General features: G+C 50.7%; 1 protein-coding gene across 3 annotated transcripts in view; it reads left to right on the top strand.

Annotated features, from left to right (window-relative positions):
- Positions 1-11589: 11589 nt before the first annotated feature.
- The window catches only part of rreb1a (ras responsive element binding protein 1a), a 184076-nt gene continuing 170999 nt past the window's right edge, over positions 11590-24666 (top strand). For all 3 annotated transcript variants that reach the window (XM_052015651.1, XM_052015652.1, XM_052015653.1), the window contains exons 1-2: positions 11590-11771; positions 11886-11941. In XM_052015651.1, the coding sequence (XP_051871611.1) occupies positions 11902-11941 (40 nt within the window). In that variant the 5' untranslated portion in view covers positions 11590-11771; positions 11886-11901. The remainder of the gene's footprint in view (positions 11772-11885; positions 11942-24666) is intronic.

The raw sequence follows: 24666 nt of genomic DNA, 5'->3' as shown, positions 1-24666 counted from the left end.
CACAGAGTCCTGTGTTACACAGCTGCTCAGGATGAAACTCAACAAAGACCACTGCATCCCTTCCCAGATCTTCTGGGCAACCACACAGTCCAGAAGGAGAAGGGTGATCATTTTTGATATAAGAAAACAGAAGCAGGAGTTGACCACTTGGCCCCTAAAGCCTGCCCAGCTACTCAATATGATCTTGGCTGATCTACCCCAGGCCTCATCTCCTCTTCTGTGCCAGTTCTCATTGCCCTCAATTCCCTGATCTTTCAAACATTTATCTACTTCCTCTATAAATACCTCCAGTGATCCAGCCTCCACACTGCCTGGGGTGGAGGATTCCAGTGATTCACCACACTCTGTGAGAAGAAGTTCCTATCCATCTCAGTTTTAAATGACCACTCTGTGATATTGCAACACTGTCCCCTTGTTTGACATTCTCCCACTAGTGGGAACATCTCAACATCTACCCTGTCACGTCCCCTCAGGATCTTTTATGTTTCAATAAGATCACCCCTCATTTTTCCAGTCCAATGAATATAGATCTAATTTCTTTGTTGGTGGTTGGACAACCATCTCATCCCTGGTATTAGACCAGTGAATAGTTTTTATTTTGCTTTGAACAGTACTATATTACTTCTTAAATAAGGGAATCAAAACTGTGCACAGTACTCCAGGTGTGGTCACACCAACACCCTGTACACTTGTAACAAAACATCCCTATTTCTAAACTGCAATAAAGACCAATATGCCACTTGCTTCACTTACCAGCTAACTTCTTGTGATTCATGCACGAGAACACCTAGATCCATCTGTACTAGGTTCACCTGTAAACATTCTCCTTTTAGATAATCGTCTCTCTTTAGATTCTTCTTAGCAAAGTGCATGACCTCACCCTTTCCCACACTAAACCCAGTGTAGCAGCCATTAGGACAGCATCCAGTTGGATCAAAACTCTGGGTGTGCATGGAATATCTGACTGGGAGGTCCCCTTCCACCACTAGCCAAGTGAGGTCTTGGTGCTTTTTGATGAGTTCTGATGATGATGCATTCTGTCAAATGGCTTTGACAGTCTGCTCGGGAGACCATCCCGCAGGATCCACCATGTATTTCTCCCACAGGGCCTTGAGGACCTTATGTGTGGACCACTGCCTGACCAACTTGTGGTCAGTGGTGTTTTTCTCACAGAAGCTTATCCTCAAGGGGCACTCTCCAAATGAATGGGACGTTCCACGGGTACAAGGCCAGGACTGTCCTTCACAACACTGGGGATAGGTAGAACCTCAGCACATAGTGACACATGGGGTTTGTATGGTCAGGATTATGCAGCCACACACAAGGATATCAATCAGTATGAGGACCATGTTGGGTACATTTTTCCTCCTTTCTCCAGGCAAAAACCATATCTCCATGGACGTGATCCAACATGGATCTCCAGATGAAATGGAAGTTGGCTCAGGTGACTGCCATGTACAAGAATGGTCTGTGGGCCACACCTGCACTACCTACAGTAACACTGAGAACACCTCACACCTGGTGACCAGGTTATTCCCCATCATTGAGAGGGAGCTCCCACATTCCCAACTTCTGCTTCGCCTTGGTCACTCACTCTGTCTACACTTCTCACTGCCTTGGAAAAGCAACCAATATAATCAAAGACCCCACCAAGATTCTCTCTTCTGCCCCCTCCCATAGGGCAAAAGATTCAAAAGCTTGAAGGCACGTACCACCAGGCTCAAGGACAGCTTCCATCCCACTGTTATAAGACTGTTGAACAGTCACCTTGTACGATAAGATGGACTCTTGACCTCACAATCTATGGCCTTGCACCTTATTTGTCTACCTGCACTGCACTTTCTCTGTAAATGTAACATTTTATTCTGCATTCTATTATTGTTTTGCCTTGTACTACCTCAATATGCTGATGTAATGAAATAATCTGTACGGACGGCATGTAAAACAGAGTTTTTCACCGTACCTCGGTACATGTGACAATAATAAACCAATTTACCAATTACCCTCCACCCAGTTCCTACCATATATCCCAGCTCCTCTGAACCAGATTCCCAGCACCCTCAGGTAATTGGACCTGACGGTGAAGAGAATAAAGGATCGCGTGGAACAGAGAACATGGCTACACTTCTGCTGATTGACTCTGGCTCCTAGTGCACCATCAGAGGGTCTGAACAGAAGATGCAACATCTTCCATTTTGATATTAGTGCCCCTACTGCTATCACCCCTCATACCCACACCCTTCCCGGTGGACCCAGCAAAAGGCTTGACACAACACTCAAAAGATAGAGGAGAGTGAGGGCAGCCTTGCTGGGGAAGCTCTCTGCTTCCCACCCATCAATTTGCCACTGATGGCTGTGTAGAGCAGCTGGATCCAGTTACAAATTCCCCCTCAACCCATTTTGGAGAGCATGCCCATCGTGATGTGTGATATTCTGTCAAAGGATCTCTTTTTTTAAAAACAAATATCAATTTTTAATTAGTTTGCAAGTCTATACAAGGGAGATTGGTTTATTTATTAGACTCTTTCTTGGTCAGAGTCTTTCTTCTTGGTCCGCAGAGGCTCCCAAGCTTCCTTAGTCTGGATTCAGCGAGTTTCTGGTGAACTTTGTCTACTTTCAGCTTGATGACGTACTCCATCAAGTTGTGCTCCCTCTTGAACACATTACTGACCACCTTCAGATACAGATTGTGACATATGTGGCCACTAATCTTGTTACACTCTGTAGATGTCTCAGAGTTTTCGTTCTCCTCATCTGGGTCAGTTTCTCACGCATTAGGACAAGGGCCGTTTCCTTTCACTTCCAACACCCATGTGTCAATTCTCCCTGCGTGTGAGGGTGTTTCTCAGCTGCAAGTGAACAGTGACAGACTTGTGAATGGTCGGCCCATCTTTAACCAATTTCTTGACCTGTTGATGAGAATTGGCAGCGGCAATCTCATTGGCTCTGTTGGGATCCAGCCGTAGCTCCTTCCCACACCAAATGAGAGGGGCAAGCCCAAATCTACTCATGGCCGACACCAGAGACTGCAGATACTGGAATCTGGAGCAACAAAAAATCTACTGGAGGAACTCAGTGGGTCGAGCAGCATCTGTGGGACAACCCGAAACATCAACAATTCCTTTCCCCCCACAGATGCTGCTTGACCCACTGAGTTCCTCCAGCAGATTGGCTGTTGCTCTACTCATGGTTGCTCCTTCCCACTGGTCCTAAGTGATCAGGCAAGGCCCATCCCCGTGTCTGCACAAGGGTCCATCCCCACCTCTGCAAAAGGGTCCATCCCCGCCTCCGCACAAGGATCCATCCCACCCTCTGAACAAGGATCCATCCCCATGTCTGCACATGGGTATGACATCCCTGGATTGTCAGAAGTCCATCCCCAATGTTTCTTTCCCAAAAATTTACTTTAGTCAGTGATACAATTGAGGACATTGCATTGTCTTCATACACTAAACCAAGCATTTCATTATGGAGACACAAGATTGGTATTGGTTTTAGACTGCAGATGCTGGAATCTGGAGCAACACACAAAACACTGGAGGAACTCAGCAGGTCAATCAGGGAAATGGACTATCAACCCAGAACGTTGATAATTCCATTGAGTTCCTCCAGCGTTTTGTGTATTGCTCAAGCATATCATTCCATGAGTTTGCAATATTCACATTATATCAACATGCCATCAGTTTTTCCTTTCCCAAATGTTCATCACTGGTAAACTTGAGAGGTTTTCGCACACAGCCCAGCCCCTCAAGTGTCCCGTGACAGGACTGTTTCCTGTGGTCTTTCCCCACAGGGTCTGCGTGGTGGCTGCACCGAGCTTCAGTGCGTCCCACAGCATGTACCCCTGCACCCTGGAATGAGCCGATCACCTGCATTCGGTTGTGGACCACTGGTCAAAAAGATCTTTCCCAGACATTCTAGCCAAACACATAGTCCATAAGGGAATGGACGACTATTTCATCCTCACTGCAGCCAGTTTGAGGCCAATATGCAATAAGATGGAGACTCCAGCTGCGTATAAAGGATCTGAGAGGAAGGGCCCAACTTTTTTTTATTTCAAAATAAGTTTTATTCATGAAAAAATGTGTACAAAGAATACAAAAAAGAGTTAATGGCTTTCTTTACGTTCATAGTCTTGTCCGGTCTCTTCATTACGGGTTCAGACTGGAGGACACAAAGGAAATCACTGGTACAGTAATAGCGAGTTTCTCGAAAAAGTCGAGGAGCACTTTGAGTGGGAGCTCAAAGATACTCCACTGACCCAGAGAACCTCCAGCAAGTTGGAGTTATTTGAGTTACAATAGGTATGTACTGATTTCACAATAACTCATCAATTGGTAAATTGGTTTATTATTGTCACATGTACCAAGCTGCAGTGAAAAAATTTTTGCACGGTAGCGTAGCGGTTAGCGCATCACTATTATGGTGCCAGTGACCGGGTTCAGTTCTAGCTGCTGTCTGTAAGGAATTTGTACGTTCTCCCTGTGTCTGCGTGGGTTTCCTCCGGGCGCTCCGGTTTCCTCCCATGTTCCAAAGACATACAGGTTAGGAAGTAGTGGGCATGCTATGTTGGCGCCGGAAGTGTGGCGACACTTGTGGGCTGCCCCCAGAACACTCTACGCAAAAGATGCATTTCACTGTGTGTTTCGATGTACGTGCGACTAATAAAGATACCTCATCTCATCTCATCTCTATACATTCACTAAGTTGTCAGGTCCATACATTTGTACTGTTATAAAGTTAATCCATTCTTTTTACAAAGCAACAATGCGGCCTCCTTGAGCAAGATACCCTTTAAGTGTTTGAGTAGTAGTTCCACCGGACCCAGCCCCTCAGTACCCAGTTGCAGCAGGACCTTAGACTGCAGTCCTTCCCCATAAAGCCTTTGCATTGATGCATAAAGCTTTTGTGCGACCCTCAGCACCCTGGAATGTGCCAGTCGGCAGTATTCCCTTATGGACATCTCATTGCATTGGAAGACTAAGTCTCAGGCAGTCCAAAGCATGTCTTTCACTGATCTTCCAGGCCCCCAGTCACCACTAGCCAGGGTCCATCCTCAGCTGCCTTTGGACTGGATGGCCTGTTTGGACATTTCACTGGGCAGTTAAGAGTCAATCACTTTACTGTGGGTCTGGAGTCACATGGAGATCAGACCAGGTCAGGAGACCAGACTTCCTCCGCTCAGGGACACAGATGGGATTTCAGAGCAAAAATCAAACTATTGTAAGAACTCAAGCAGCATCTGGGGTTGACGTTTCGTGTCAAGACCCTGCACCAGGACAGGTTGTTGTCTGGTGACCATTAGGTTATTATTCCAGAATTTATTTAATTCACTGAATTTAAATTCCCCAGCTGATGGTGGGAGGACGAGAGAACAAAAGGGAAAGTTTGTGCAGGAGGGATTACATGAGTAAAAGGGGCAATGATGCAGTGTGAAGGGGCTGCACATGAGACAGCAAATGCAAAGTGTGTCTGCAGCAAATGCAAATGGGAATTAGCAGAATCATTGCTGGGAAATGTCAAAGTCAGCATGTAAAGTGCTGATTCAGAAAATGGGGTGCTGTTTCTGGAGCTTGTCACGTATCATCAGGTTGGTGAGGACAGAGTAATCAGTGGGACAGAGAATTAAAGGGACTGGAAGCTCAGGGTCACAGGGATGGAGGTGTTTTGTAAAGTCAGTGTGTTCACCTCCCTGTGACCTGGGTGCTCTAGTTTCCTCCCAGATCCCAAAAAATGTGCAGCTTGATAGGTTAACTGCCCACAGTAAATTATCCTCAGTGGTTGGGTGAGTGGCAGAATCTGGGGGGAGTGGGTGGGAATGTGGGGAGAATAAAATGGTGCAGGATTAGTGCAAATGAGTGCTTGATGGTTGGCATGGACTCAGTGGGTCAAAGGAGCTGTTGAATTTGGAAGCTAGAGGGTGGAAAGTGAGGGCACGGATATCCTCCTGTGATTCTGGGCAGATGGAGAAGGATGAAACCTTGGTTCATTAATAGGTCTTGGAATGAACGATAGAAAGGAGAATCTTCTTACCCACAATAAATCTGCCAACCAATCTCCCAATCCTTCATGGACAAAATCACAAGGTTTTTAGCACTATGTGCTGTGGTGGAGAGTTGGCCTTCTAATTTCCTTTTTTCAGCCTACCCCGACCCCTCTGGATTTAAATAAACCATCCATAAGTAAGAAACTATGCCAATCCTCAACAGATGACACCTGTAGGTTGAATACTCCGTGGCACGGTTTGACAGTTCTTTAACATGATGAAGAGAATATTTCACACCTCACTTCACAAATTCCCTACCAAAGGCAATCTTTTCCTCACCTGCAAACCGTAGAACAGACCAGGACAGTGAGAAGCTGTGCTGAGAGATATCTACAATTGAGGACCCATGACACCTTACCTCTTCTCACAGAGGAAAGTGGTCAATTTAACAAAGATCAGATGCAGTGTCTCTAACTGGGAGTGTGATTACTAATCACAAGAGCCATGTTTGGCTGCAAAAAGTGTGTGTTAATATTCTATACCATCTTTTATAACCCAAGGACATTCAAAATTCTTTACAATGATTGAAGCACTTTTGAAGTGGAGCCACTGTTGTAATATAGATGATATGGCAATCCAGTCTACATTGCAAACAGCAAATTCGCCTGTTGGAAGCATTGAGGATCCTTTGTGATACCGTTGGCTTTAAGTAATCAGGGTTAAGCTGTACAATCAAATGAAGGTTACTAAATGATTCAGAAGCATCCATTACATAAAGTACTTTACAACCAGTTACTTCATTGTTTTATTTTAGTTAAAGGCAGTGGATTGAAACATATTTGGAACATAAAACATTACAGCACAGTACAGGCCCTTCGGCCCACAATGTTGTGCCAACCTTTTAACCTGCTCTAAGATCTATCTAACCCTCCCCCTCCCATATAGCCCTCCACTTTTCTATCATTCATGTGCCTATCTAAGAGTCCCTTAAATGTCCTTAATGTATCTGCCTCTACCACCTTTGCTGGTAGTGCATTCCACGCACCCACCACTCTCTGTGTAAAAAACTTACTTCTGACATCCCCCCTATACCTTCTTCCAATCACCTCAAAATTATGCCCCCTTGTGTTAGTCATTTTCACCCTGGGAAAGAGTCTCTGACTGTCCACTCGATCTATGCCTCTCATCATCTTGTACACTTCTATCGAGTCACCTCTCATCCTCCTTCTCTCCAAAGAGAAAAGCCCTAGCTCACTCAACCTATCCTCATAAGACATGCTCTCCAATCCAGGCAGCATCCTGGTAAACCTCCTCTGCACCCTCTCTAAAGCTTCCACATACTTCCTATAATGAGGGACCAGAACCGAACGCAATACTCCAAGTGTAGTCTAACTAGAGTTCTATAGAGCTGCAACATTACCTCGCGGCTCTTGAACTCAATACCCCGACTAACGAAGGCCAACACACCATACGCCTTAACAACCCTATCGACCTGCATGTCAACCTTGAGGAATCTATGGATGTGGACCCCAAGATCCCTCTGTTCCTCCAAACTGTTAAGAGCCCTGTCACTAACCTTGGAATCTGCCTTCAAATTCGATCTTCCAAAGTGTATCACTTCGCCCTTATCTGGGTTGAACTCCATCTGCCACTTCTCAGCCCAGCTCTGCATCCTATCAATGTCCTGTTGCAACTTACAGCAACCATATACAGGATCCACAACACCACCAACCTTTGTGTCACCTGCAAACTTACTAACCACCCTTCCACATCGTCATCCAAGTCATTTATAAAAATCACAAAGAGCAGGGGTCCCAGAACAGATCCCTGCAGAACACCACTGGTCACCGACCTCCAGGCAGAATACGCTCCATCTACAACCACCCTCTGTGTTCTGTGGGTGAACCAATTCTGAAGCCACACAGCCAAGTTTCTCTGGATCCTATGCCTCCTGACTTTCTGAATGAGCCTTCCATGAGGAACCTTATCAAACACCTTACTAAAATCCATGTGCACCACATTCACTGCTCTACCTTCATCAATGTGCTTTGTCACATCCTCAAGGAATTCAATCAGGCTCATGAGGTACAACCTGTCCCTCACAAAGCCATGCTGACTGTCGCTAATCAGCCTATGCTTCTCCAAATGCCCATAAATCCTGTCTCTAGGAATGTTCTCCAGTAATTTGCCCACCACTGAAGTAAGACTCACTGGTCTGTAATTCCCAGGGTTGTACGTACTCCCTTTCTTGAACAAAAGAAAAACATTTGCCACCCTCCAATCATCTGGCACTACTACTGTGGCCAGTGAGGACGCAAAGATCATCCCCAAAGGCGCAGCAATCTCTTCCCTCGCTTCCCATAATTAACCTTGGATGTATCCCATCCGGTCCTGGTGACTTATCTATCCTAATTGTTTTTCAAATGTTCCAGCACATCCTCTTTCTTCATGTTGACATGCTCTGGAGTATCAGCCTGTTGTACACCATCCTCACAAATGTCAAGGTCTCTCTCATTTAATCTAGTATAACTATTTTATGCAGAGCAAACTCCCACAAACAGCAACTTGATAATAACCTGATAATCTGCTTTAGTGGTGTTTCCGATGGATATCGGGGAGAACTTCCAAGTTCTTCCATGATGTTGGACTATCGGATCTTTTGTGTTACCTGAGGAAGCAGACAGGGCCCCAAGGGTAAACTTCCCATTCAGTAGCTGTCCCCTCAGCACAGCAAAGGACCACCTATAACCTACCAGCCTCTATTCCACCTCTCCCCACCCTGTACTGTGACATACTGGCTACCTTCCCTCTTAGTCCTGATACTAAGTCTTGACCCGAAACGTTGACTTACACCTTTTGCCTCCACGGATGCTGCCTGACCCACTGAGTTCATCTGGCATCCTTGTTTTTTGCTCCAGATTCCAGCAACTGCAGTCTCTTTTGCCTTCAATGGAACACCAACTTGGGGTTTTGCTCTAAAGCCTCTGAAGTGAGACTCAAACCCATTACCTTTTTATTCAGAGCATAATTGAAATCCACTGAGCCAGAGCTGACCAGGTTAGTTGTTGCTGATCAAGTTAACAGCAGCCAGCACAGATCAATGGCACCACTCCAGTTTCATACAAGTTACCTGTAAATATATTTATCTGCTTAGCAACTTTTCCCCTCTGTATTTTGACACATTCCCTTTTAATGATACGCTTTGTGCTTTTATGCCTCGTTCTTCTGCCTGAACTTTACTTTTTACTCTGCAGTGTTTTTTTTAATTGTTAACTTTGTTTGTTAAATCTCTTTGTAGAAGTGTGGCTTTTCTTTGTTTAAGAGACGATGTACTGACTCTACAAAATGAAAGTAGCAGTGAAGCCTAAACAACAGCTTTCTCTGCTTTGATCAGTTTCGAGCGTGGACACGGGTCTATGATGGTAAACTGGTACAACCAGACCTGTAGAGATAAAATTGTTTGCCCTTGATTTGATAATTAGAGAAGTCAGTTCATTACAACCAGCCTCTGCAAATGGTGTAAATAGTGAATTCCTGTTAACATTTTATTGTGTTTGAGACCAATGAGCATGTTGAATTCTTCAGCTGCTGAAATATATTTTCAATTTCACAAAGTATGTCCATATTTTCTGCTCCATTGAACTGGTGTTACAAAAAGTGTAATATAACTACATTTACACATAACCCAGAAACATTATTACAGGATCAAATTCTTAATTACTTGAGGCAGTTTAGAAAAAAAAGATTTTTACTGATGGAGATACAAGAGACTGCAGACACTGGAATCTGAAGCAAAAAATAAATTGCTGCAAGAACTCAGTGGGTCAGGCAGCATCTGTGGAGGTAAAGGGATGGTTGAGAATCTACACCAGGACTGAGATATTTTTACAGATCATGTGTAACAAATGGGATTAATAGAGTAAATACAAGTTTTGAACTAAATTAATTCTCCACTTCCTATATATGCTTTAAGTTTGTAAAAAGAAGTACTTTATAAGGTATAAATAATGGGAAATACCTTAAGCACATCCACCAATGTAAGAAACTCAGTTTAGGTACCTTTGCTTTACCCATAATCCGTGTTAAAAAGCTGCCTCCAGAAACCAATGTGATAGAACCCATTTTATACTCCAATTCAAATTCATATTGAAACCTGATGCTAGTTAATCTACTTACAACAACAACTTCCTTTCAGATGATCCAAAGCTCTTTTTCAACAACAATTCCTAGGCCAACTTTAATACAGCGAAGACATCAGAGCAATGTTGTGGAACAAAAACTGAACTAAACTGCTTAAGGAGGTTCTGGGACCAGTGGCCAAAGGAGCATCTCAAAGGAGGAGAGGGGTGGGGAGATTTAGGGAGGGAATTCCAGCGTTTGGGGCCTGGGCAGTGGAAGGCATGGCCACCAGTGATGGAGCAATTACATTGGGGTTGACCAAGAGGAGTTCAGAATTGCAAGTTGAAAGTGTGGCCATTGCTAAGGACAGCCACTGTTTTGAGTTTGATATCAGTCAAAGGATGACCTGGAAACAATAAAGCTTCTAAAACTCGGTATTCAACAGTAATTGAGGATATGCATCTAGTATTTCCTGTAAATTATCTACCATGGAAAACCCAGTTAAAAAATACATTCTTATAACATGCAGATAGTTTTCAGATGCTCCTAGTAAGTTTTGATCAACTTAAAATGTGCACTTCAATTTGCAAGCTCCTTAATTTATTCAGTTGTATTTATTAAATTAATCCCACATTCCAAAACGTAATTTAAAATGATATAGCATTAAAGAGTGACGTAACCAAGTTTTAATTTGGGCTAAGGATTTCAGCCCAAACGATCCCCCAGATGCGACGATCACAATGCAAGGTTTGCAAAGTTCCCTAACATTCCTCTAAATAGCAGCGATGTAACTTTTCCGGAAATAAATCGAGTTGGCAGCGAGCAAACGCGGTACCAAAGCAGCCGTTCAGCACCAACACTGATGCGAGGAAGCTGGTCGAAAGGGCACGTTAAAAACAGCCACGCACACATACAAATTCATCTCAGCGCTTTAAAACATGCACGCAGGGAGACGGCGCGTTAAAACACAGGCAGATATTAGGAGCGAGAGAGAGAGAGAACACTGAAAAAATCCACATACACAAATGCATCAAGGCGCTTCAAAACATGCACGTCTATATATAAAAAATCACACAAGCACACAGATATAGGATGCATTAAATCTTGCACACACATACAAGTTTTTAAATGCTCAGAAAAATATATAGAGCACATTAAGACATGCATGTTTGTGTGTGTGTGAATGATAGTTTAGACGCACACACGCTCACACATATGATTCGCACTGTAGAATGCCTCTGGTGGAGCCCAGCAGAGAAATCCCAAGCCATGGAGACAGGCAACGGCAACCAGGGAGGATGAGCGAGCCTGGTACCTGTTCAGCTTTGCCCTTTCGCTCTCCTCCTGTCTCCTCCTCCCCCGGTTGCGCGGAGCTAGCTCTAGAGAGACCCCTCCTGTACGTGATGCTGATGCTTGTGTGTGTGTGAGTGTGTTTAAAAAAAAGTCAGCAAAGACCAACAGTACGAGCACGTCCCTAGGAGACGACGGGCAAAGGGAGAGAGAGAGAGACACGTGATGAGTTTGGTGATCAGGTTGAACTGAGAGGGAGGGAGGGAGTGAGTGTGAGAGAGAGGAGAGGAGGGAGAGGCGCAGCGCAGGAACCCACTGACTAACCCTCACTGTTATCTTTGCAATCCAGGAGGAAGAGGAGGAGGAGGAGAGGGAGGTGTGTTTAACACTACTGCTGTCCACATCCACACCAACGCCATCTTGATTTCTTTCCGGAACAAACTTTTTTGTTTAAATTAAAAAGAAGTTTTCTCTCTCTCTCTCTCCCCAGCCATCACCATCTCCTGATGTCTCGGCGGAAACAAACCAACCCCAACAAAGTCAACCGTGAGTACCGCCCGGGACAAGCACGTTAATGCATTCTTCGCCTTACTTGGGAGGATGCTGATGGGTTTTTTGTTTTTTTTTGGGGGGGGGAGGAAGGGGTGAGGGTGAAGGTGGGGGTGTTTAAAGGGCTGGGGAGGGGGCAAGGGAGGTTGCTGCGGCATCAGCTCTCGGCGCAGCCCGGTGCCAGCGCCGCGGAACCCGGCTGGAGGTGGGAGCCAGGGTGGGGAGATGGGCACACGGGATGGGGGGGGGGGGGGGGGGGGGGTGGAAGGGATGGGGTTGGAAGGGAAGGGAGGGGGGGGGGTTACATCCCAGACTGAGAGCAGGAAGGTGATGCTGAGCGCCCCGGGCCAGGAGCACCCCCCTCCCCCCCCGACAGGGAGTGAGAGCAGCGCGTCCTCCGCCCGGACAAAACTTTCACAAAACTTTTCGCAAACTTTTTTTTTCCACTGCTGGGAGGATGGGGAGGGTGAGGGGGGAGCGGGCCGGCCTGTCCCCGGACCCGGCGCCCGGCCCTGCCCGCTGCCCAGCCACCGACCCAGCCCCCCCATCACCCGCTCCCCGGGAGGGGGGGGGGGGCCGAGGGCCGAGGCACCGAGAGCCTCGCTAATGTCCGAGCAGCTCCGGCGCCGCACCCAATCTCCGCTTCCTCCTCCATCGGTACCCGGTCCACGAGTCCCTCCATCCCTCACCCCCTCCGTCGCTCGACGCCCTCCATCCCTCCCTACCTCATCCCCTCCATCCCTCCATCACACCCCCTCCATCCCTCACTCACCCGCTCCGTCGCTCACTCCCTCCCTCACCCCTCCCTCCATCACTCACTCACCTCTCCCTCCATCACTCACCCTTCCTTCCCTCTCACCCCATCTCTCCCTTACCCCATCCCTCACCCCCTCCATTGCTCACCCACTCCCTCCCTCCCTCGCTCACCCCTCCCTGTCACTCAACCCCTTCCCTCCTTCCATCACAGCCCTCACCCCCTCCATCACTCACCCACTCCCTCCATCACACCCCCTCCATCCCTCCCTCCCTCCATCACTCACCTCTCCCTCAGCCCCTCCATCCCTCCATCACTCACTTAACACCCTCCCTCCCTCCTTCCTCCGTTACTCAACCCCCCCTCCATCCCTCACCCTCTCCCTCCCTCCCTCCCTCACCCTCTCCCTCCCTCCCTCCATCACTCACCCTCCCTCCCTCCATCACTCACTTAACACTCTCCCTCCTTCCCTCCCACCCTCCCTCCCTTGCTCACCCCTCCCTCTGTCACAACCCTCTCCCTCCATCACAGCCCCCACCCCCTCCCTCCATTCTTCACCCCCTCCATCCCTCCATCACTCACCCACTCCCTCCATCACACGCCCTCCCTCCATCACTGACTCCTCCGTCACCCCCTCCATTCACTTAACTCTCTCCCTCCCTCCCTCCCCTTCCATCCCCCCTCCTTCTCTCCCTTCCCCCTTTCCCTCCCCCCTCCCTCCTTCCCTCCCCATCACACACCCATCCTTTCTCTGTTGCCCACTCCCTCCCTCCTTTACTCATCCCCTTCCACCCCTCCCTCCATCACTCACCAACTCCCTTCATTGCACTCCCTCCATCAGCCATGCCCTACTTCTCTCCCTCAAACACCCATTTTATCCCTCCCTCCTTTGTCCACTCCCTCCCTCCCTCCATCGCCCACTCCCTCCCTCCATCGCCCACTCCCTCCCTCCATCGCCCACTCCCTCTCCCCCTTCCTCCCTGTATCGCTCACTTCCTTTCTCCCTCCCTTGCTTACTCCCTCCCTCCCTCCCTCTCCTCCTAGCCCACTCCCTCCTTCCCTCCATTGCCCACTCCCTCCCTCCCTCCCTGCCTTCATCACAACTTCTTCCCCCGACAGGGAGTGAGAGGAGCGTGTCCTCTGCCCGAACAAAACTTACACAAAACTTTTCTCAAACCTTTTTTCCACTGCTGGGAGGATGGGGAGGGTGAGGGGGGAGCGGGCCGGCCTGTCCCCGGACCTGGTGCCCACCCCTGCCCGCTGCCCAGCCACCGACCCAGCCCCCCATCACCTGCTCCCTGGGAGGGGAGCCGAGGGCCGAGGCACTGGGAGCTGAGGGCTGAGGCACCGAGAACCTCGCTAATGTCCGAGCAGCTCCGGCGCCGTGCCCCATCTCCGCTTCCTCCTCCATCGGTACCCGGTCCACAAGTCCCTCCCTCACCCCTCCATCCCTCACTCCCTCCATCCCTCCCTCACCCCCTCCATCCCTCCCTCCCTCACCCCCTCCATCACTCAGTCCTTCCATCTCTCCCCTCCTTCCATCTTGCCCTCCTTCCCTGTCCCCCTCCCTCCCTCCCAAAACCCCCTTCCATCACATCCCCTCCCTCCCTCCACTCACCCCCTCCATGACACCTCCTCCCTCCCTCCCACCCTCCACTCACCCCCTCCATCACTCACCTCCTCTTTGAATCACTCCACCATCCTCCCTCCATGTCTGTCTCTTTCTTCTTCCCTCCATCACCTCTCCCTGACTTCCATCACCCGTTCTCCCTCCTTCCCTGCCCTTCCCTCCCTCCTTCCCTCACCCCTCCCTCTATCACTCACATCCTCCCAACGTCCATCCCTCCCTCCATAACTCCTCCTCCCTCCCACCATCACCTACGTCCTCCCTCCCTCCATCGCCTGTCCACTCCCTCCCTCCATCGTCCACTCCCCCCTCCTTCCCTCCGTCCCTCGCCCACTCACTCCCACCCTCCGTCCCTCGCCCACTCACTCCCACCCTCTGTCCCTCACCCACTCCCTCCCTTGCTCACTCCCTCCCTCCCTCCTTCCCTGCCTCCATCGCAACTTCTCCCCCCGACAGGGAGTGAGAGCAGTGCGTCCTCTGCCGGGACAAAACTTTCACAAAACTTTTCGCAAACTTTTTTTTCCACTTCTGGGAGGATGGGGAGGGTGAGGGGGGAGCAGGCCGGCCTGTCCCCGGCACCTGGCCCTGCCCACTGCCCAGCCACCGACCCAGCCCCCCATCAGCCGCTCCCCGGGAGGGGGGGCCGAGGGCCGAGGCACTGAGAGCCTCGCTAATGTCCGAGCAGCTCCAGGGCCGCACCCAATCTCCGCTTCCTCCTCCATTAGTACCCGGTCCACGAGTCCCTCCGTCACTCACCCCCTCCGTCACTCACCCCCTCCATCTCTCACCCCCTCCATCCCTCCCTCACCCCCTCCATCACTCAGTCCTTCCATCTCTCCCCTCCTTCCATCTCGCCCTCCTTCCCAGTCCCCCTCCCTCCCTCCCAAACCCTCTTCCATCACATCCCCCCTCCATCCCTCACCCACTCCACCTGTCCCTCCATCCCTCCCTCCATCCCTCACCCCCTCCCTCACTCCATCCCTCACCCTCTCCCTCCATCTCTGCCTACCTTCATCTGACCCTCCCTCCCTCCTTCCAGACCCCCTCCCACCTCCCTCCCTCCCACATCCCCTTTCCATTACATCCCCTCCCTCCATCACTCACCCACCCTCCATCCATCCCTCTATCCCCTTCCCTCCATCACTCACCCCCTCCCTCCCTCACCCACTCTCTCCCTACCTCTCTCACTCCCTCGCCCACTCCCCCTCTGCCCCGCCCCCCCTCGCCCACACTCCCCCTCCGTCCCGCCCCCCCTCGCCCACACTCCCCCTCCGTCCCGCCCCCCCTCGCCCACACTCCCCCTCCGTCCCGCCCCCCCCTCGCCCACACTCCCCCTCCGTCCCGCCCTCCCTCGCCCACTCCCTCCCTCCGTCCAACATCATCCTCTCCCTCCTTCCCGGTCTCAATCAGTACCCGGTCCACCACATCCTCCCACCCTCGTCCCCCATCTCTCTCCCCCTCCCTGCCACCTACCCCTCTTTCCTCCCCCATCTCCCTCTCTGTAACTCCCTCCATCAGTAGGTGGCCCCATTTCTGTCACACTCCAATACTCTTCCCCTCCCCTTCCCCCTCCATTTCCCCCTCTCCTCTTTCCACACTCCCCATTTCTCCCTGTTGCTCCCCCATCACATCCCTTCCGCATCTCTCTCCCCCTCCGTCCATCTCCCCCAATGTTCTCCAGCCCTCTTGCTGCCCCTCCTTCCTTTTCTGCCCCACCTCCCTCAATTCTCTTCCCCCACCCCCTCTCCCCCACCCCCTCCCTCCCTTCCTCTCCCCCCCTCCCTCTCCCCCCCTCCCTCTCCCCCCTCCCTCTCCCCCCTCCCTCTCCCCCCTCCCTCTCCCCCCCTCCCTCTCCCCCCCTCCCTCTCCCCCCCTCCCTCTCCCTCCCTCCCTCTCCCCCCCTCCCTCTCCCCCCCTCCCTCTCTCCCCCCTCCCTCTCTCCCCCCTCCCTCCCTCCGCCCTCCTCCCTCGCTCACCCCCCCTCCCTCTCCCCTTCTCCCTCTCCCCCTCCCTCTCCCCCCTCCCTCTCCCCCCTCCCTCTCCCCCCCTCCCTCTCCCCCCCACCCTCTCCCCCCCACCCTCTCCCCCCCACCCTCTCCCCCCCACCCTCTCCCCCCTCCCTCTCCCCCCCTCCCTCTCCCCCCCTCCCTCTCCCCCTCTCCCCCCTCTCCCCCTCTCTCCCCCTCTCTCCCCCCTCCCCCTCTCTCCCCCCTCTCCCTCTCTCCCCCCTCTCCCTCTCTCCCCCTCCCTCTCTCTCCCCCCTCCCTCTCTCTCCCCCCTCCCCCCCACTCCCCCCTCCCCCTCTCTCCCCCCTCCCCCTCTCTCCCCCCTCCCCCTCTCTCCCCCCCTCCCCCTCTCTCCCCCCTCCCCCTCTCTCCCCCCTCCCCTCTCTCCCCTCCCCCTCTCTCTCCCCCCCTCCCCCTCTCTCCCCCCCTCCCCCTCTCCTCCCCCCCTCCCCCCTCTCCTCCCCCCCCTCCCCCTCCTCTCCCCCCTCCCCCTCTCTCCCCCCTCCCCTCTCTCCCCCCTCCCCCTCTCTCCCCCTCCCCCCTCTCCCCTCCCCCCTCTCCTCCCCCTCTCCCCCCCCCATCCTCCCTCCCCCCCCCCCTCCCCCCCCTCCCCTCCCCCCCCCCTCCCCCCCTCCCTCCCCCCCCCTCTCCCCCCCTCTCCCCCCCTCTCCCCCCTCTCCCCCTCCCCCCTCTCCCCCCTCCCCCCCTCTCTCCCCCTCCCCCCTCTCCCCCCTCCCCCCTCTCCCCCCTCCCCCTCTCCCCCCCTCCCCCTCTCTCCCCCTCCCCCTCTCCCCCCCCTCCCCCTCTCCCCCCCTCCCCCCTCCCCCCCCCTCCCCCTCTCCCCCCCCCCCCCCCCTCCCCCCCTCCCCCCCCCCTCCCCCCTCCCTCTCCCCCCCTCCCCCCCTCCCTCTCCCCCCCCTCCCTCTCCCCCCCTCCCTCTCCCCCCTCCCCTCTCCCCCCTCCCCCTCTCCCCCCTCCCCCTCTCCCCCCTCCCCCTCTCCCCCCCTCTCCCCCCCTCTCCCCCCCTCCCCCCCTCCACCCCCTCCCCCCCTCACCCCCCTCTCTCCCCCCTCCCTCTCTCCCCCCCTCCCTCTCTACCCCCCTCCCTCTCTCCCCCCTCCCCCCCTCCCCCCCTCCCCCCCTCCCTATCTCCCCCCCTATCTCCCCCCCTATCTCCCCCCCCTATCTCCCCCCTCTCCCCCCCCTCTCTCCCCCCTCTCTCCCCTCCCTCTCTCCCCCCCCTCTCTCCCCCCCCTCTCTCCCCTCCCTCTCTCCCCCCCCCTCTCTCCCCCCCCCTCTCTCCCCCCCCCTCTCTCCCCCCCCTCTCTCCCCCCCCCTCTCTCCCCCGCCCTCTCTCCCCCCTCCCTCTCTCCCCCCTCCCTCTCTCCCCCCTCCCTCTCTCCCCCCTCCCCCTCTCCCCCCTCCCTCTCTCCCCCCTCCCCCTCTCCCCCCTCCCTCTCTCCCCCCTCCCTCTCTCCCCCCTCCCTCTCTCCCCCCTCCCTCTCTTCCCCCTCCCTCTTCCCCCCTCCCTCTCTCCCCCTCCCTAACCCCTCCTCCCTCTCTCCCCTTCTCCCTCTCTCCCCCCTCTCCCTCTCCCCTGCTCTATCTCCCCCCCCCCCCTCCCTCTCTCTCCCTCCCTCTCTCCCCCCTCCCCTCTCTCCCCCCCCCCTCTCTCCCCCCCCTCTCTCCCCCCCCCCTCTCTCCCCCCCCCTCTCTCCCCCCCCTCTCTCCCCCCCCTCTCTCCCCCCCCCTCTCTCCCCCCCCCTCTCTCCCCCCCCCCCTCTCTCCCCCCCCTCTCCCCCCCCCTCTCTCTCCCCCCCCCTCTCTCTCCCCCCCCCTCTCTCTCCCCCCCCCTCTCTCTCCCCCCCTCCCTCTCTCTCCCCCCCTCCCTCTCTCTCCCCCCCCTCCCTCTCTCACCCCCCCCTCCCTCTCTCTCCCCCCCTCCCTCTCTCTCCCCCCCCTCCCTCTCTCTCCCCCCCCTCCCTCTCTCTCCCCCCCCTCCCTCTCTCTCCCCCCCCTCCCTCTCTCTCCCCCCCCTCCCTCTCTCTCCCCCCCCTCCCTCTCTCTCCCCCCCCTCCCTCTCTCTCCCCCCCTCCCTCTCTCTCCCCCCCCTCCCTCTCTCTCCCCCCCCTCCCTCTCTCTCCCCCCCCTCCCTCTCTCTCCCCCCCCTCCCTCTCTCTTCCCCCCCCCCCCCCCCCCACTTGACCAAAGTGATGTGTATTTATTGACTTGCTGGGGAAGTGGAGCAGAGAGGCAGAGAAGTGCAGAATCTTAGGTCTCTATCTTAAAATGAGCTCCTGTGGGTTTGGGCTGCAGGGCCAGGCCTTGTCTGAATCACAGAACTGTGACCCAGAGAGGGAGACGGAAATGGACATCGTTTGATGCTGTGGATTAATTGCTTGTGATCTTGCTGTGTATTTTCACGTTTCTTCTACGACTTTCTTGATGTTATGGTTTGCGTGCGAGAGGCACTGGGTATCTTTCAGAACATTGCTGCTCAGTGAATCTCCCTTGAATGGTTGCTAAGGAGGAGGGAGAGTTTTTTTTAAAAAGAATTTTCCTCCATGGTCAGCATATTTTCCTCTGGTGCTTTGCTCTGCAGAGAATGAGTTCAGATGCGGATGAGCAGTCCACATTCCATTAGGAAATTCTACACTGCTTCAGCCAGCAGCAGCAGTAGCCCCTTGTGGAAAAGTTTTTAAACTTCTCCCAGAAAGAAACTTTTTTTCTCCAGACCACTGTTGGTTAGTGTGTGTGTGTGTTTTTTTTGAAGGTGTGATGCAGTGGCAAATGTTTGCTGCAGATATGCAGTTGTTAATGCAGGATAGATTGTGTAAAAAGAACCCGTCACTCCTCCCCTCCTCTGCAACCCCCACCTCCCTGCTCCCCACACATTATCTCAGTGGCGTTGCCACAACAGATCATGTTCAATGCACACTTTAAATACCCGCCCTCATCCCTCACCTGAGCAAAGCAACAGCAACTAGTGGACCTTAGTTTTCCTTAATGTTGATTTTTGCCTGCAGATCATGAATTAAGGTTTTAAGTTAAAGGTGTTGTTATTCTCCTAACACCAAGCTTTTTTTTAAACCGCAATTGATTTTTCCTTTGAGACTTAAACCTAATTACTACTGAAACCCACGTTTATGCACATGGTTTGGCATAGTTTCATGTCCAGTTACTCAAAGTGTTTAAATAGTTTAGCGCAAATGTTCGGTTTTCTGATGTATCCTTTTAGTGTTAATTGGTTAAGAGGAAAAACTAAAAGTTGGATTAAATTTCTGTGCCAGGACAAAAGGCAACTAAAGTAGTACTTTTAGTCAGAATTTATCTGCTTGCTGGAAATCAGTTGTGTTGTGAGGATATTCCTCAATTTGCATAAGTATGTGGTCTCAGAAACGCAGATCTGATCCACGAGTGATGTCTGAGGAAAAATTTTGAGCCCTCCTCTGATGAAAGTTTTTTTTAAGAAAGAAGTTGAGATGTAATGTTTTGTGTGGAAACATGGATCTGTTGAAAGTGTGCTCCTGCCAATTATAGACTGGTTCTGTAGTGGGAGTCTCACACTGGGAAGTCGGGCAGGTTTAATTTTACATATGCAAATCCAAAATAAAACTGCAGATGCTGGGGACTTAGCAGGTCAGGCAGCATCTGTGGAAGAAGAAACCATCAACATTTCGGGTCAAATTTTAAATGCCCTTAATTTTACAAATGATGTTATAAGTAAACATTTTGGGGGAAAAAGAAACATAGAGAATTTAGGGGTGAATTTCTCACACTGGACTGAGGTGTACCAGATTGTATCATGCAGTTTATAAAGCCATCTCCGCCGTACTTGTATTGCAAACGTTTCTGACCTGTGCATCAAATGTTGCCCTGATCTCTCTGCGCAGCCAGGGGTCAAGGAATTGAAGACCTCAAAAAGTCTAACAAGCCCTTCAAAGTACTTGTCAGAAACTCTTCACTTTGGGGGGAAAAAATGATGGATTTTTTTAAGGGTGTGATGGAAGGAGCCAGCTGTTGGCTGAACCACTTAAAATGTACTGAACCATGGATATCTTTCATGTGACATTGTTTTGAAGAGTTTGGTGTCTTTGGTTGTGGTGAAAAAAAACTGCCTTTACTATGATAGGGCAATTCAGTGTCAGTTTGCCTTGTTGCAGTTTTTGTTATCTTGTGAATATGGCCAGTAAATATTGCAGAAAGGACGGAACATGCAGTTGATATTTATTCAAATTCTTGATTTGAAGAATATTTTAATTTTGCATATTTGCAGATTGTTACTGGTTGTGGAACTTTGCTGGATTCCCCTCTTGAATGTTGGAGTGTTTTTCAGGTACAGATGCCAAGGAGACTTTTTAATGTTGCAAAAAATTTATTTTAACACACTTCCTTATTTGTATTTATTTTTGGGAGTCTCCTATATATCTAGTTGATCTCGAATATAAATGACCTTCTGCACAACTTTCTGAAGCAACACCAGGGATGTGGGAGTTGAGGTTATTAAAAGAATAAAATTATTTCTGTGCGCATTGTCCATTAGTGGCTTCTTGAGGGTTAATAAGCTGACACCTTTTGGAAAACTTTGGACATGGATTGTTTGCAAATCCTTTGTAAACATGAGCTGCGTTTTTTCAAAGTGATTGATGCACCAAAACAGGCAGTCTCCTTGAATGGGAATGAGTGAGCATCTCTCTTTCGTGGGTGTGGTTGTTACTAAGTCATGCATTGTCTGTACTTGTAGAATTGTGATATTACAGGATGTACAGTTGCTCCTAACGATACCTTGGATTTTTAGGTGTGAGACAACATGGGCTCCAGGAGTTTGTGCAAATATTAGCAGGTCTCTGTTTGTCTTTGACTGCACTTTGCAAATTATTTTATGCTTAGTAAAATGCTGGTAAAATGTTCTTTTCCTGCTATTGCACTTTCATAATATTTATGCTATACAGTGTCTGCAGTGGTGCATTAACAGCTGCAGTAATTTGTACTGTAGCAATAACAGAAGAGAGATGGCAGTGGTGATTTGAAGGTTGCAATTGTGCACGAGGTCTCCCATATTGGTTAGAGTAGATCGCTGAGTATTTTAGCACCGATCCAGGCTGGGTCACTGCAATGCAAAAGTGTTTGGGGCTGTACCGAATGTTTGAAGTAGCACTAAAACCCATAGTCTGTGGTGGTTAAGGTTTCCCCTGTGCCTTCCCTCAGTAGCTGTGCCTTCCCTTGGAGGCCGTTTTCCGATCTCTGCAGGGATGGCGGCTTCAGTGCTTCTGGTTCGGTGTCCTGACTCCATTTCATGATGTCTAGTTCAGTGGGGGTTTCAAAAGGTAGATATGTAAAAGGAGCCATTATCTTGGAAGAACTGTTAGGGCAGCCCTTCCTTAAGTAGTTGTTTACCTTAAGAGATCTTTCACCGTGGTTGTAGTGTGTCAATATGAGACAGAAAAATCAGCTCAACATGAGGCAACTGGCTTGCTCCTCCCCAAATGTCTACCCACTACAGGACTGTTTACCAATTCCAGCATCTCCGTCTGTGTGAATAATAAAGATTGCAATATGCCTCGTTTGTTATGATGAACGTGCCTCATCTCAGCTGTTGCTACAACCCTTATCCATCCCTTTGTTAGATGTAAGCCTGTAATGTGAACTCTCAGTTTTCCCTCTCCGTGGACGCTGCCTGACCTGCTGGGTATTTCCAGCATTTTTCTTTAATTTCAGATTTCCAGTAACTGTGTTCTGTATCGCACGGTTCCAATACAGGGGGTCCCTGGGTTATGAATAATCTTATGAAAATCCGACTTGAAAAATGCACGGGAGAATTTGTGTCAAGCTAGTAATAATAATAGTAAAACCTATCATGGTGTTCATTAATGATTGGATGCAGTATATATTCCATTAGTTTAATTATGGGTAGTGTAAAGGGAATTACTCAATGAAATGAAAGAATTATAGTGAGATTGATAGGAAACTGTAGGAAACCAATGTTTCTGGCTTACAGAGACATCAGCCTTCAGACAGTTCTTATTTAACGCAGGGACTACCTGTATTTTGTTTATTCCTCACTCCTGTCCTTCTTTATCTTCCTCTATTTACCCCTCCTACAGACAGATCAGCTGGGATTAACCAGCCCCCACCACCCTCTCCCAGCCAGCACCAACCCCACTTGTGTCATCCAGTCTCTCTGGTCTCCACCCTGTCACACACATTCCCCTTGCTCTCTCCACCCCTCTGCAGCTTAAAACTTGCTTGATTCCTGACTTTTCCTGCTCTGGTTTAAAAAAAAAGGGCCAGGATTTTTTTTATCTTAGTTCAGATTTCCAGCATCTGTGGCATTTTGCTTTTCACGTAGTGTTTGACGTGCTGTCGATTTGATGCAGCAGTTTGCACGGATCTGATCAGGCATTGAACTCAGTGGAATAACTTCAGGGGGTCCAAGTAAGCAACCCTTGGAACATGGAACATAGAACAGTACAGCACAGGAACAGGCCCTTCGACCCACCATGTTGTGCCAAACTAATTAAACTAGTAATTACACGCCTAACTAAACTAGTCCCTTCCGCCTACACAAGGTCCATATCCCTCCATTCTCTGCATGTTCATGTGCCTATCTAATAAACTCTTAAACATCTCTATTGTATCTGCCTCCACCACCACCCCTGGCAGTGCATTCCAGGCACCCATCACCCTCTGTGTGGGGGAAAAAAAAACTTGCCCCACACATCTCCTTTGAACTTACCCTGTCTCACCGTAAATGCACGCCCTCTAGTATTAGATATTTTGACCCTGGGGAAAAAGATTCTGACTGTCTACTCAATCAATGCCTCTCATAATCTTCTAACCCTCTATCAGATCTCCCCTCAGTCTCCAACGCTCCAGAGAAAACAACGCAAGTTTGCCCAATCTCTCCTTTTAGCACATACCCTCTTATCCGGGCAGTATCCTGGTAAAGCTCTTCTGCACCCTCTCCTAAGCCTCCAAATCCCATGGACTCTCACTCACTTCCCATATACTGTTATCCTAGGAGTGAAAAAGGACAGTAAAATCTGGTGAATTCCAGAGAATAAAGGTTATTTGGCTGTTGTAAGTTACCCCAGGATAGGGGAATAGGTAGGGCAGTTAATGGGCAAGTACAAATACGTTACAGGGAAATAAATGGGGGAATGGGAGTGATGGGTATGTTCTGAGAGCTGGCATAGACCGATGGGCTGATTGGGTCATTCTAGGTTGCAAGAAAATAGGAGAATGAAATGATTCAATTGGGAGACGCTGTGGAGGCTAGGATTGGAGAAGCACATTGTTCCTGGAGGTTGGCGAGTATGTTGGGACACAGATGTTTTAAACAGATGGATCAGTGAAGGTTAGTGAGGATGATGGGGGTGGGGTGGGGTGAATGGGAAAACTTGATTCCTTCTCGTGGGTGTTCTGGTTGCTCAAGTGGAAATTTGGTTGTTTTCCCACTTTAAACTTTTCAGGACATCTCAATGTGCTGTACAGCCAGGGCAATCTCTGTGGTAATCTAGGAAACCCAACGGCTAACCTGTGCACAGCAAGATCTCATGGGTGAATGAGCGATGCCAGGGAGAACTCCTCAGCTGTTCTTTAAGATAGTGCTGTCCACCTGAGGGCTGGTTGAACATCTCATCTACGAGACAGCACCTCTGGCAATGTAGCACATCCTCGACCGTGCACTAGAGAGTTGGCCTCAATTTTGGTGCTGACACTTTGCAGTGGGGTATGAACCAATGGCCTTTTGACTTGACTTCAGGGAGGAGACTGTCATCCAGTGAACCTCATCTGGCAGGTCTCTGGTGGGTTTAGAAGGCATCGTGAACTCTGTTTTGCCTCATCCCTGACCTTTGCCCTCCTTCCCCACCCCAGAGCTGCTGAGCAACAGGGCCTCCCATGGCTTAATCCCCTGCATCAAGGCGCAACAGATTGGAACAGTGCCATGTGCTGATGTGAGAATGTAGAAGATAAATGCTGGATGTATTTCCAAGCTTGCTATTGTGTCCTGTGTGCCATCAGACCAGCCCATTCTCTGAGTATGACTAGTTGTAAGGCTGGTAGGACCATCTCATGCGCCCCAGATACCCTCAGCTGTGAGGGTATCTGGTTGTTTAATGATCTTAACTTCTTCAACTTTCTGTCACATGAATCTCTTCACCAAGACTCATTGCTGTCAGTGGACTTTCTGCAGTGCTCTGTGGCAATATAAACTCCTCAGATTTGTGGTGTGCGTTGGAGAAGGTTTTGTAGAGGATGCAGTGCTCCCTTGTGTAGGGGTCTACATAATATCAAACGCAATGTTTTACTTGAAGCTGTGACTAACCTTTAC

The sequence above is a fragment of the Pristis pectinata genome, chromosome 5 (genome assembly GCF_009764475.1).
Source record: "Pristis pectinata isolate sPriPec2 chromosome 5, sPriPec2.1.pri, whole genome shotgun sequence".
NCBI lineage: Eukaryota > Metazoa > Chordata > Chondrichthyes > Rhinopristiformes > Pristidae > Pristis > Pristis pectinata.
The sequence above is the reverse complement of the archived record's forward strand: the minus strand, read 5'-3'. Positions and strand labels throughout refer to the sequence as shown.